General features: G+C 43.4%; 1 protein-coding gene across 1 annotated transcript in view; it reads right to left on the reverse strand.

The window, feature by feature from the left end:
* Positions 1-15,351, reverse strand: part of LOC145992683 (uncharacterized) — a 245,492-nt gene that overhangs the window by 2,574 nt on the left and 227,567 nt on the right. The window contains exons 5-7 of the mRNA XM_083129063.1: positions 13,827-13,973; positions 9,614-9,695; positions 1,409-1,501 (exon numbers count right to left, since the gene is read on the reverse strand). Of these exons, the coding sequence (XP_082985189.1) occupies positions 1,409-1,501; positions 9,614-9,695; positions 13,827-13,973 (322 nt within the window). The remainder of the gene's footprint in view (positions 1-1,408; positions 1,502-9,613; positions 9,696-13,826; positions 13,974-15,351) is intronic.

The following is a 15,351-nucleotide window of genomic DNA, read 5'->3' on the forward strand; positions in this document are numbered from 1 at the left end:
CCACGCCATGAAGGCGTATAGGGGGTAACGCCCCACACTTTCTTGATCCGGTCGTGAGTGGGGGTGATGTGATCAGCATCACGCCCCTGACCGCCTTTACCCCCCAGGGTTTCCCCCAGGTACCCATGTTATTCGACGCTGGGTGGGCGCCGGGGCCGCTTCCACCGTTAGAAAAGTTCCCGGATTTGAACCGGCCGGGGATCGAACCCGGGACCTTTAGCATGGTAGTCAGACGCGTTACCGACTGAGCCACCGCGGCCACTGTTATCCAGGCATATCTGCAGCTACCTTTGATTTTAGAACACACCGGAATAAAGTAACCATGCAATCTAACCGTACTAGAAAATGTACTTGAACATTGTACTTGTCTCAATGAAAGTTTTAAAATGGAAAATGGAAACTTCTACTTCATAAGTTTTCGGTCGAAATGCGTCTACAGCACTACAAAAATCTAGGGGGGCGACAGAGGGGCTGAAATCTGTTTTGGCGGGGCTGAAACCCCTAGCTCCCCTGTAGCGCCGTCCCTGTTGATAATATATCAGAATATAATTCACAGAAACTACGTAACGTATACATAGAGAGCAATGTTTGTTTGAAATAAAGAGACAATGGATTACGGTGAACAGATATTTGCTTAAATAAACGATAGACAGTCACCAGCACCAATTTTTAAAAGTAATTCACCAATTACTTCATTTTCTGGTTTTCCTGTTTATATCGGTACTCATTATTTTCTGATCAATTTAACAGCTAAAATGCATTTCTGGTTTTGATACCAGATTTTGTCACAGGATAGTTAATATTCTCAATCTCCATTATACCATACATTCAAAATCATTCAACTTCCCGTGACATTTTCTCCAGCTTCTCAACAATGTATTACATTTGTTACAAAATATACCCTCAATCATTATTTATTGATCAACCTTTGATTTTATTTTTGCTATTTAGCGTCGCATTTCTTCAGATTTTGGCTAATCGCGACGATGAGAATGGAACACTCACAAAGAACACCCATGCCCAAGCAGAGATTCGAAGCGAACCCGGGACGACTTGTCGTAACGAGCTGTGCTAACGCTTCCGCCACGGAGGTCGGCTGTTGACTAATCATAATTAACAAGAAAATTGCATTTGTACAAAGAAACAATGTCATGAAAATAATACTGCAGAACTGGTTCATTGACTATGTATATGTCTCAATTGCTTTCATCTGCGCACAAGGGAAGAAGACGGGAAAACATTATCTCTGAAGTAATGCGACAAAGAACACTATTCTCATTCTTCTTGTGTTTTATTAGGTGCTTTGTAGTACCCCACACCCCCTCCCCACAGAAATCCCAGCAAGCTTTCAGTCAAAAGCTGGCTCATCTATTACTACAATCAATTCAGAAGTTGGTTTTCTACTTACATACATATCGACCTAACATGAGTGGGTGCAACCTGCTGTGCAACTGGCGTCGGGCAGGAACCACCAGACCATCATCAGGGGAAGGCTCTCCACCTGAGGGGAAAAATGTAAGTACGGTAAATACTCTATAATAATATTAATGATAATAATAATAAATAACCCGTGGCTTAATAAGCCCTTGAAGGGCCTAGGCAGATCTCCCTTCTGCCAGTCTCCCTCACACAATCCTACCTAGAGGTGTGGAGATCTTCAACCGGCAATGAGGTGACGTGGGTTCAGCACGTCGAACCCCCATCCGTTGTAGGAGATTTCATTTCCCAGACATTCTTCACTGCTTTCATTTAAAAAAAAATATTTCGTCAATATTTTGGATGGGACTGCAGCCCCATCAGCTCCCCTCTGTGCCAGTTCATATTGTACGGTTGATGAGACTCCTTCCATGCTGGAAAAAAATATAGATTCTTACTCATGATAGGCTAATCAGAAATAAACCGAACCATATGCAACATTTCTCCAAAGGTGATCGGGCTCGAGAACCCTTGATAATTAGTAATAATAATAATGTCTAGAATAAGTCAGTTTGGTTCTTGTTCACAGTACCATATAATGATTCTAGTTGAGGTGAGGTTCCCGACTGAAGTTCGCCCCTCCCAACTATAACTTCTGGATCCGCCACTGGCGGTGGATAACCATATACGGCAACTTTGAGACAACAGTGGATACTGCTGTGTACGGGGATCTCATAATGCAATTCGTTGATCTCCTGGAAGAAGACGAACGTGATGTTTGGCTACAACAAGATGGAGCAACTTGTCATACATCTAATGAATCGCTTCGTATGCTGAAATAATTTTTTGGTGATCGTCTAATATCCAAGGATTTATGGCCCAGTCGCTCGCATTTTTTTCTGTGGGGTTACTTAAAGGGGAAAGAATACCAAACGGGACCCAGAACATTGGAGGAGCTGAAACGAAACATTACACAGGAAATTGATAATATCGGTGCTGCAACCCTCAGGAAGGTATCTGAGAACATGATCAAGCGAACCAACTTATGTATCCAAGAAAATGGTGGACACCTCAAACATTTGCTTTAATTTGTAGTGATACCCACATTTCAGGGTTGCAAGGTGTATGTAATTTATTGCATATGTTCGAGAATAACCAACTTTCTCCTTTGTCGTTAAAAGTGCCTTAGTGTGATAGCCTGAGGTGAAACACGTCTGTTAGTGACACGTGACACCAACAGTGTTGCCACTGTCCCTCGTAATATTGTGAAAACATCGATTTTTGGAACAGCCCATTTATTCCCTTCTGCAATGTTTTTGAAACTTCGTCAAAGTTCTTTTTCTGTCAAATTCATTAGATGGCCATCCAAATTGTTCGTTGGTATTGTGAAATGTTGCAATAATTTACCTCAGTGAGTTCCGTGCATCAATATACATGATTTGCAAATATTTTTTTTCCGCCTTTGGCAACACTTTGCTCATTTGTTATTAAAACATGAATGTTCTTACATATGTTTGTCTCTCTAAATTTTCCCAATATACAGGGCATTATCTTGGCAGAAAGCGTTTCTTCTCATTCCGTTTCGCTATTCCGTTATACGGTCGTAAACAACCGGGTTGCGTGACTTTTCGGACACTCTATATAGTATCTAGAGGGTAAATCTGTAACTTTGTATCAATCTCATAAGTCGAAAAGGATAGTATGTTACAGAGCTTTTCGTGACGTGGGCGAACAGGTAACGTCACATATCGAGTTGATTGATTGATTGATTTGCTGTTTTAAACCCACTTTATGCACATTAAGGCTAATCGGGATTGGACCTACAGTGTAAAGTGGAATCCGAACCACAAAATGCCTCCACCGGGTATCGAATCCGGGACCCCTACATACCGAGTTGAATGGTGACATTTATTGTCAGGTGATGACCCCACAAAGGAGAGGTCAATTCATCTCTTGAAAATTTTGAATGTGAATAAGAGCCGAGTAACACCTTACATGTTTTCCTTCTCCCCTTACATTTTTTTTTTTTTTTGAAAGGCGCCCTCTGTTCATAGCGCCGTAGGCTTCAGCCATCCTAGCCTACCCCTCGCTACGGGCCTTACCCCTGAGCAACTAAGACCCAATTCCTGCCTATCTTCTTTGGGTAAGAGGTAGGTATGTAGCCAGGGGAAGGGCTCGGGGGGGGGGGCTGAAGCCCCACCCGAAACCCTAAAAATGTATAATTTATATAGCGTATAGTGGTAATTAATTTTACTTGCATTGGACATGTTGTATAATAAGTTGTAATATACTGAGAAATTCATCTTCAGGGCTTCTCTCCCTCACTTTTTCACCTGTAGGTAGCGGCTGCTGGTAAGGGATGAGCCCCACGAAATAAAATTCTGGCTAAGGACCTGGTAAGAGGACTTCAGTGCGTATGGATATTTTTTTTGGGCTAAGGGGCGTGATTTTACCAGTCTCCCCAGCAGTAAATCGCGTATATGCTGTACACATGCATACGGCGAATTTTATTATATACAGCTTAACCAATACTAGGAAGCCCCTGTGGCGCTGTCGTCGAATTTTCAAGCGCCAGCGAGAAGAGGAAGTGTGGTCAGTAATTCTGCCCTTGCGTTGCCAAAACGTGCGGCATTCTTTGTCACCATTACTCAGGGCCAAGTGATTGTATCGTCATGAACGGGAAAATCGTACACAGCGAAAGTAGAGAATTAATACAACTGTCTTGTATTTATCGTTGTCAAAGTTGTAACAATGAAGTAATGGAGTGAATCTATACATGTGGCAACACGGGGGCAGTGGGGCCCAACCGAAGGGGAAGCGCGAAGAGAAAGCAAATTACTAGGACTAGGAAGTTAAAAAAAAACATATTTTCTTCTGGGCCTTGAACTATGCTAACTAAATCTGATAGTAGTCTCTTTCCCTTCAATTAGAATATAGTTCTTATTTGGATTTTTTACATTTTCCAGTTTTTTTGCTTTTAGGTCGTTTTTCAGCATTTTTGGTAGTATTTGTGGCATTTTCGAGGTTCTTATTGCTTCTTTCCATTTGTTTCTTGAATTTTAAATGCTCTTGCTAGCATAACTTACATATCTAATTTCCTAACTATTGTAAACTTATTTTTGGTGAAGCCTATTTTGAGGTTCCATTGCTGGCCACTATTATCGCTTTAATCTGTGGTTTTAAAGTGAAATTGTCCTCCTCTGTCTGTAGCCGTGCGGGATGGCATGAGTTCAAGTCCGCCTGGGTTCAGTCTCTGGGTTCTCGGCCTGTGTATAGGACCGGTGGCAACCCACCATCGTGAGGAAATTGGGAAGCTACGAGTGAGTACCGTAACCCGATCACGGATATCTCCTATAACGGCTGGGGGTTCGACGTGCTGACCCCACGTCACCCCATTACCGGTTGAAGATCTCCACACCTTTATGCAGTATTGTGGGAGGGAGACTGGCAGTCGGGTGATAGGCCAAGGCCCTTCGAGGCTGTCGAGCCATGGGTTATTTATTATATTTATTTAAAGTAAAATTAGCCACTACATTAAAAAAAATATAATCTGATGCACGCGAGACATAACTGTATTTTGTAGATGCTGACCGCCTACTGTATCGTATAAGGTGCAATGAAAGAAGGCGATTGACTTGAGATGCATTTGAAGTAAAAATGAAGAGAAGTAGCACTTAATTCCTTTCTCCCTCTTTCTTTCGGTAGTTTAAACCACGAAGCAACAGGTTTTATCGAATCATTCAACTACTCTCTTGTAATTTATAAATTCATTTTGAGAGCAAAATTTTTTTTTAGGTCATTGTTTAATAATTTTAAGGTCATTCTAGAGATCATTTTTTGAGGGTTTTTTAAGTCATCAACTTTCGAGCCCTACAAATTACTATTACTTTTGTTCTCGAGTTTACCTCGGTCCTTTTCATCTCGGTTGAACTGTGGTGTATGTTTCAGTTGGTAAATAGCAAAGGGAATTTAGAGTAAATTAAATATCCGATCGCGAGACAAGGAAATTTCAATTAGTTGCACAAGTAAAATACAAGATTTGAGCACTCATAGATAGAGCACAGTTCAGTGTATCGAAAACAGGAAGTCCATGGAAATAGTAGAAATAGCAGGACAATATGCAGCAACGTGTGCTTGCGTGTGCAGTGTGATGATGTTCTCACAATACACTTGCCTCCTTTCCTTGCATTCCACAATTGGCAAAAAATGTCGATGCTGCAACCAACATCTCACCCTTTGTTCTTTCAGAGCCTGCCACTTCCTCCCGAAACTGCGTGGTTTTCACTTCCTGCGGCTAACAACTTGCTGAAGTTGTTGCCACCGACGTACAGCCAACGGCTAAGAAATAGGCAAATTGTCCATCGCTATCTTCACTCTTTTGTGTTCTACATCCTGGGTTGTTTTAAAGAATGGAATCCTATTGATGCTAAGCAGATGTCTCTGCTTGTTGACGTTTTTATTACAGTTCCTGATCGTCATATTGTGAAAAACAAACTGGCTGAAAATGGCGATGTAAAATTTACCTACTAATTCTTTTGACTATGTTAATTGAACACTATCAACTAATTAGTGCTTTAAACTCTACTTATTCTAACACTGAGCACCTCTTCTCTCGTCTACAAGTGAAATTTCCTTCGCCGGTGGTGGAAAACGAATCCACTACAGACCTGTGCTTTTTACTACAAATCCGCTGCTCTAACCAACTCCACAGTCTGTCGTAGGTTCGATTCTCACCACCGGCATACAAAATTTCACCTGAAGACGAGAGAAGAGGTGCTAGTTCTCTCGAAACGGTAGCGTTAGAATAAATGTAGTTTAAAGCACTAGACGATGGATAGTGTCCAATTAACATTGCATGCTAATGTAGAACCATTGTCACTAACATTCACAGAACTATTTATCTTGCCGTTGAGTATACTTGCTTATGGAATGAGGGAATTTATTCAGACATCGCCTTCGTAGCGTATGTCGACTCCTATATGTATATTCCATTAGATTGATTGATTTGGTTCAATTTGCTTCGCTTGCCTAATCATGAAGATGAGGATGCGTCATGATATGATGACATTTATGAAGGGACACTCACACCCATACCCAGACCGGGATTCGAACCCGCGACCCCCGACTTCGTGCGCGCTGTGACCACTTAGGTCAGTTCCTTTAGAAGGAAATTATGCATGAATGCTAATTTCACTTACTGGTTAAGTTATGAATTAATGAATGAGTTAAAATATTTTGGATTAGTCGGCACATGAGGCCATTTTCACCCTTCAAAGTATACGAGGAAAATTCCTCTTTAAGGCAAGGTTGAAATCATTGGCAGATGCCAGCATAGCCGCTTTCGAAATTTCCTCTCGTTTCGAAAAACAGCTATGATATTAAAAAAATTTATATTATATCTACTTAGAATTCCTCTTAGAGTATTATCGTTAATCTTCGTGTGGTTTGCTTTCGTTCTTATCTACAAATAAGCGCAATTAGTTACTGGCTACAAAAGTGTATTATATTATTGCGAATATCTATAGACATCAACAAAAGCAAACCACACGAAGGCTTTAGAAGGAATTCTAAGCAACTGTAATCTATCAAATTTTGGAATATCATAACGGTTTTTCGAATGGAGAGGAACTCGCATAAAAGATGCATTTTTAAAATTAACAACTCTGCTTCCAGGTACTTATTCCAAAATACTGGGACAGGAAGTGTTGTATCAGAAGGACATTCAGCAAACAGAGAAGTTGATAAGATTTCAAATAAAGGGCTCGGCAACTTCACTCTCTCACAAACAAGAGCCAAGATTTGCAACTCAGAAGACTCAACATTAGTTACATCTGGAATGGAGGACAATGCAAGTAATTTGACACCACCAATTGGACAGGGAGAATCTGATAGCTCACCTACCCCACCAGGTGGCCTTCGTTGCAGTGTGTGCAACAAGGTGATGGCTTTTAGATCACGGTTTGAAACCCACATGCGCATACATACTGGAGAGAAACCATACTCATGTCCAACATGTAACAAAGCATTTAATCGGAAGGAAAGTCTGAATAGACATTCAAGAATCCACTCTGAACTGAAACCATGTACATGTCCTGTACAATCTTTACTCGAAAGTTAAAAAAGGTCTTTATGAACCCCCACCCCCCTTGAGAAAGGTTAAAGTGTGAGGTTGTCAAGGGACCTACACAGGACATACCCATGACGTTAAGAAGATAAGGAGACACTACAAATTGCACAGACAGTTTAAAAGTCTCGTGCTTATGGAAAACTTTCAAAAATTGTCGGCACATTCGATAAGGATGTGCCGAACACTTAGAACAACGTGAGATAAACGGGAATTAGCTTTGCATTTTATGCCAGGTCTTGAAAACGGTTGAGACAAAAGGCAAAAGACGTCAACGATAGCGGATTTCATTTTTACTTCTTGCGAAGTTTTTGTGGCGTAGTGATAATATTGTCGCCTTGTAATTGATTGGTCCCGAGTTTGATCCTTGGTGGAGGCACATTGAACAGTGGTTCGGTATTTTGTACTTGTATTTTTTTGTTATTTAGTGGACTTAAACTCTGAGAATGCAACGGTGGTGGATATGCAAACAGCGGCAAATGACTTGGAAAGCTCACAGAATGAGAATTGCGAACTGACTCATGCCCATTTTTAATATAATTTATAAGGTAATTCGACTGTATACCAACAAGCAAACAAACACAGAAGAGGTTTTTTAAAAGTTTGGAATTATTCCTTACAGTTAGTAATGTATGTGACCTTTGTAAGTATTCAGATACGACTAAATTTTCTGTCCTGCAAATATCACAATTGATCGTTCTTAAATGGCAATAAGGGAGTTTGCTAAATATTTGCAAAACTTACTTCTCTTGGATATCTCTTTAGCATACATTTTCACATAGATGGGAAATGATAACAGTGGTTTTAACTATTGTTATTAGCTGTTTGAGAAGCACGGGTCTTTTACACTATCCCTGAGGAAGATTTTAGAGTCTCCTTCCCTTATTAAGGGGAAGAATGATAGTTTAGCACTAGTTGTGCATTTTTCAAAATCGTCGGAATGGGCAAAGAAAAGAAAACGGCTGGACAAGAGAGTATGAATTTCTCTCCATGTTGCAAGTGGAAGCGGTTTTCAAAGTTGATTATTAAGCTAGACACGATGTTTGAAAAATATGCTGAATAAGTATTTACGCTTACCATATATATTCTTCATGGGGAATCAATTTGAAGTTACTGCTAATGAAATGGGAGTCTCGACTTTTCCGACGACCAAGACATTGTTCAATGTGTCATTTTTTCGTCTAATTATTGATAACAACTCGTTTGAACCAGTTTCCAAATTCAAATACTTAGGAGTAATATTAACAAATGAAAATTATATTAAAGAGGAAATAAAAAGTAGGCTTAATTCAGGAAATGCATGTCATTTCTCTCTTCATAAACTTTTGTCTTCTCGTTTAATATCTAAGAAACTAAAAGTTAAAATATACAAAACAGTAATTTTGCCTGTAGTATTATATGGATGTGAAACTTGGTCCCTTACATTGAAAGTGGAACATAAATTGAGAGTATTTGAAAATAAGATCCTTAGGAAAATATTTGGACCTAAAAGGGATGAGGAGACAGGTGAGTGGAAAAGGTTACATAATTTAGAACTACATAATTTGTATTCATGTCCAGATATTATTAGAATAATTAAATCAAGAAGACTTAGGTGGGCAGGCCATGTGGCACGAATGGGAGAGGAAAGAGGAGTTTACAGGATTCTTGTTGGGAAACCTGATGGTAAGAGACCTGTAGGAAGGCCAAGACGAAGATGGAGGGACAACGTTGAGATGGACCTAAGGGAAATTGGTAGGGATGGAAAAGAGTATATAGATCTTGCTCAAGATAGGGAAAGATGGAAGGCCTGTGTTGCTGCAGCCATGAACCTTCGGGTTTAAGAAGGCTAGAGAGTTAGTTAGTTAGTTAGTCATTTTTTCGTTCATGTACTTTTCTACGCAATTGGATGTTTATATTCCCAAGAGAATAAATAAAATAATGCTCCCATAAGCGTAATGCATTATACAGCCATCCTGGCAGTGTTGCTAAACCAGATGCGCATAAAAGAGCTAAATTACGTACACCCATAAAAAAATCATAATATCTCATTCATTCACAGAGATATGTAATATACTCGACCTTCGTTGTTACCTGGCAACTGGTGATCCTCTGCATGGTACTCCTCATGTGGCCTTACAATGCCTCCACTGGAATCATCTTGACTTACGCTGCCCTGCAAAGAAGATCATTCACTAGAAGAAAATCATACCTAAAGAGAGTAAATAATGAGAGTACTAGGACATAAGAAAATCACGGAAATATTAAATTATATAAAAAAAGACAAACGAACTTACCTGCTCCATCTGCTAAGGGATTCTGGATTCGATTTAGTGGCTCGTTTACTGCTTCTAAAACTAACAAGATTTCAGTCAACCCAAGATGTGACAGTTGAAAGAAATTATCGTCCCCTGCACAGGAAAATCGTTAATACTCCACTGGTAGCAACAAGTAAGGATGATCAAAATTGATTTTAATGAATGGTCTCTGCGACAATAGACTTTCGGGTTTAGGTATGTCAAAGAACTAATTCATTAGTTTTAATATGTTATGTATGTCTAGAATTTGGCTTACTTTTTACTTTGTGCACATCAGATACTTTAAAAAATTTGGTGAAATCGTGGGGAAAAATAATTTTGAACTGTAGAACTTTCCAGTTAACATAATTTAATTTCGCTGATTTTTCCCTTGAAAATACTCCAGCGGGTGATACTAAAAAAACCTCGAAATTCAAAACTTAAATAATAGACATTGTCTCGGGAATATGTGGAGCAGGACAACGTATAGAAAGCTAGTGGACGGAGCAAAGCAGTGCGGGCTGCTGCAAACGGCTGGTAGCTGTACTCACTCCCCCTCTCACGAGTACATTGATCCGAGTCACTACTTGCGCAGAGACCTGTTAGCTGTTTCTGTTAGCTTGCTCCAGAGTTTCCCGAGATATACAGGGTGCTAAAGGTATAGTACAAACGAAAACCACAGATACCTCCCATGAAATACCCTTCCACTTTGCCGAGAGATGCCTCCGTGAGGAGCTAGACAACGCCGAAAACGTGTGAAAATGAACTTCACACCTCTGTACAGCCAGTACCAGTGAAGATAGAAAGGCGGAACAAACGAAGTCAAAAGGAACACCAAAGTCGCCCATCCGAAAAACACTAGGCGGCAGCTGCGCAACGCATGCGCATGGGGTTCCACAAAGGAAATAGGAGTGTCCCACAAGACAAGTGAAGGGAAAGGGTAGCGATCGACAACGGTAGGGACAAAAGAAGCAATGAAGCATGAAGTAACAATTGCACAGCGGGAAACAAACACATGCAGCGCGTGGGGAGTCCCCAAACACAGTGGGGAGACACCGCAGCAAGAACAAAGCACGGTTCAACAAAAGAGAAAGAGGACCGGACGGGGAATGGTACCTGTCAAGGAGACAACAAATGCGGGACGAGGGATTCTCCGTAGCAGCACCGAGGGGATGTCACACAGAGGTCGTGCGCCAGCAGGACAAACACAGCAACTACGGGCACAGGAGGTTTATTGCCACGCAAAGGTGCACTTACAGATAGGAATAGTACGTAGTACGTAGTCGTACCCCGGACTGACGTTGTTACAAAAGTTGCTCAAATTGAATACCACCACATTCAATGCAGGCATTGCAGCGTCGCAGGAAATTCTGGCGAACCCTATCAAAAATCCCTGGCATGGTACACACCTCGGCCGATGCTGCAAGTATCCGCGCTACCAATGTTTCCTTGTCAGGCACCGGGGTCTCGTAGACGAGTGTTTTCACATGGCCCCACAAGAAGAAATCCATTGGTGTGAGGTCAGGCGAACGGGCGGGCCAGGGGACGGGGCCCTCTCTGCCGATCCAGCGCTGTGGGTAGGTACGGTGCAAAAGGGTTCGCACTGTGCCATCAAAATGTGCAGGCGCTCCATCCAATTGAAACCACATACGATGTCGCACGTTGAGGGGTACATCTTCTAGCAGCTCTGGAAGGACTGATGCAAGAAAGGTGCGATAGAGGCGGGCATTTAAACGTGGTGGCAGCAGGTATGGACCGATAATCTGTTCATCGATGATACCTGCCCAGATATTCACTGCAAACTGGGTCTGATGGTGCACCTCGACTGCTGCATGTGGATTTTCATAATCCCACACATGGCTGTTTCGGCAATTGAAGATGCCCTCACGGGTGAATGTTGCCTCGTCCGTGAAAAGCACATGGCGCAAAAGACGGGGATCGTCGGTACAAAACTGCAACAGTCGTTGACAGAATTCCACACGTCGTGGGTAATCCCCAGCCTGCAACGCGTGGACTCGCTGTGGATGATAGGGATACAGCAGATCATCATGAAGGACACGCCACACTGTCGACTGTGATACTCCCACTGCACGTGCAATGCTACGGGTGCTAGTGGACGGTGTGTCGTCCACGCGAGCAAGTACGTCCTCCTCGACCGCCGCGGTGCGCACATGTCTTGGGTGACCGACATGATGGCTTGCACGTAACACACCCGATTCACCAAGGGTACGGGGCACGTTCGAAAACAACCTGCTGTCGGGTTGTCGCCTCTCCGGATACCGTCCGCGATAAAGGCGTGCAGCTGCTCGGCCATTGCCATCTGCAAGGCCGTAGACAAAATGCATGTCCCTCAGTTCTACAAATGTGTAGCGTTCCATGGTACGGTGAGGATAGTGCCAATTATGGAATACTGTACTGCAGTGCACAGGTGGCACACACACACACACTGGTCACAATGGCTTCGAAACAAAGTACTCAATTGTCGTACGTCAAGCACACCACCACCGCACCGGCTCTTTCACTGACACGCTCCCTGACGCTGCACTTCAAATCAGCCCACACGTCCGCACGGCGCTATGGTACAATCAGCTGACGTTCCTGAGCCACCCGTGCCTGTGCTCTTCACTACCTGACCACTGCCGTCAGGTGGGGCCATGTACTCTGGGGCCTTGTCATCGTGGAACACATGTAGCGTCCTTCATTCTTGCCCCATTCACCCACAACACGTACTTCGTCCGTCTTGCTCGAGCCGACGGGGAGCACTACGTACGATCGTGTGGTGTTTGCGTACACCAATGTGGGGTAACCCAGCAGTTGAACAGACGTGCATACCCCCACGTAGCTTCATTACACGATTGTCCCACGCAGTTTATCTGTCCAGCCTTGCTCGGCCCGGTCTCACACCCACGCGGCAGTGTGCGGCTGCGGTGGTGTGAGGCCACGCTTGGTTTCGGAGCGGAAGGCTGCGGCCGAGGAGGGACTCGAGTTATTCGGCTGGGGTTGCGTTCGGAAGCAAGCAGCCGCGTCAGGTCTGGGAACGGTGGACCTGGTGATCGGGATGGAAACATTCCGACCTCGTCCATTAGTGTCGTCCACCGTACGGAGTGGTGGGGTCCGTACGACACTCCAGCAGCCTTTCGCCCGCTCCCACCCAGCGATGTGCCTCCGGCTTCATTTCTAAGAGGCTGATTGGGCCCCATCACGACGTTTGTTACAACGTCTCTACGAGGTACGTGGTCCTATCTGTACGTGCACCTTTCATTAGCAATAACCTCCTGTGCCCGTAGTTGCTGTGTTTGTCCTGCTGGCGCACGACCTCTGTGTGACATCCCCTCGGTGCTGCTATGGGGAATCCCTCGTCCCGCATTTGTTGTCTCCTTGGCAGTTACCATTCCCCGTCCGGTCCTCTTTCTCTTTTGTTACACCGTGCATTGTTCTTGCTGCGATGTCTCCCCACTGTGTTTTGGGGACTCCCCTTGCGCTGCACCGCCAGCGCCGCCATTTCTGCCCCAAACCATGTACGCGTCTGTTGCCTGTCGAGTGTCACAGACCACTTTGCTTGCATTCTCGGTGTGTTTTTACATCCTACGTCGTCCTCCCGTGGTTCTGCAACCCCGCACTACTTTTTTCGACTGCACTGCTTCAGTCATGGTGTTTGTTTCCCGCTGTGCAATTGTTACTTCATGCTTCATTGCTTCTTTTGTCCCTACCGTTGTCGATCGCTACCCTTTCCCTTCACTTGTCTTGCGGGACACTCCTATTTCCTTTGTGGAACCCCATGCGCATGCGTTGCGCAGCTGCCGCCTAGTGTTTTTCGAATGGGCCACTTTGGTGTACAGAGGAGTAAAGTTCATTTTCACACGTTTTCGGCGTTGTCTAGCTCCTCACGGAGGCATCTCTCGGCAAAGTGGAAGGGGAACTTTCGTCTCTATTTCATGGGAGGTATCTGTGGTTTTCGTTTGTACTATACCTTTAGAATCACCCTGTAGTATACTTAAAGGTGTGCTTACCGAATTGACGGTGTCCGAGGCAGTGGAGGTGTCCGAGTCGCTGTTGACAACATTCTCTGCCGATCTCAGCCACAAGGGGGACACGCTGATGAGCTCGTGGAAAGTGGCGGCTACCTGCTTCCATCTGATCAGTGCGTCCGACTGTTCCTAGAACAGGAAAATATACAGGTTGATTGAAAAGTCTCTTGACATTTTCCTGATATTGTCATTGAATAGTTTTCAGGATGGGATAAAACTACACTGTTGTTTTCCAGCAAGATAGCTCACCACCCCATTTCGCCAGAATCGTTCGGGACTACCTTCACTGACACTTAAGATCGGTGGATCGGCCGTGGTTCACCAAGACTTTGAGCAGCTCGCTCTCCAGACCTGACTCCCCTAGACTTACTTAAGTAAAGATCAACACCGTAGAGCAATTGACAGAGCGAATAGCTGCAGCAACAGGGGAGATCACGCCAGCTATGTTGGAGGATGTGTTCCGGTCTACGCTACGCAAGAAAGGCAAGAGAGGTGGGTGCTGTGCCTAGACTTACAGGGCTGCCAATGTGAAATGTACTGAGTTTATCTTCTCATCTAGAGCACTTTTCAGCAGTACTCTCAATTTTGTCAATATAATGCATTTCGATTAAAATGTCAGGAGACTTTTGAATCACCCTGTATATTAACCAGCCAAATATTAGCCATATATAGACGTAACACATGCGATGTAAAAAGCGACTACATATCAAAATAAAGTGGTTCCTCCCTTCTGAAAATACCCCGAACTGCATACCGTCAAATCAACACCACCTTCTGTACAGCAAGAAATAATGGTAATTGTGAGTTCTGTTTCCTTGTTACAACTGGAGGAAATGTTTACGTGCCGACTGCCGAATATAAAAACAAACAGCTTCGAGTAAACATGTAATTCGTATTTTGTGAAGCAGTCAATGTTAGTCAACGCCAAAAGAAAGGAAGACAACCAAGATTAAAACTAACAAGAAAATGTCACATTAAAGTATGTTTACGATGTAAATACACTTTAAATAGGACGATGTTATAGTCGACGCGCTAGCTACGTTAACGACCGGCTGGCTTTGAAGTCGACGGAGCGCGCCCACCAGCTCAAACAATGTGACTGAGACTCCACGTGGAGTAGACGAGCACAATGACAGCTGCGCCCATTGGCTGAAGGTTGAGTATCATTGAACGAAAACAACTCTCCAGCTATTTATCCCCACCCACGTTTGTGACGGCCGTTTCCTTTGTTCTTCGACGGTAACGAAGTAAACGCCTTTAATGATATTCAAACATAGACTACCGAGGTATGGGTCATTCCACGTCAAATCATCCAGGCCATGTCACCCACCATCTCCGATTTTGATGAAATTCAGTATACTTATAGAACTTTTCATGCTGATTACAAAAATGACAACATTTTTTAGATTGGTCAAGGGGTTCAGGAATTACGCATTTTTAAAAATCTCCCTGTAAGCCACATGCGGCTCCACTTTGAATGACACGCATTAGGCTATAAATTATAGTA

This window comes from Lepisma saccharinum, chromosome 9 (genome assembly GCF_977018435.1).
Source record: "Lepisma saccharinum chromosome 9, izLepSacc3.1, whole genome shotgun sequence".
Classification (NCBI taxonomy): domain Eukaryota; kingdom Metazoa; phylum Arthropoda; class Insecta; order Zygentoma; family Lepismatidae; genus Lepisma; species Lepisma saccharinum.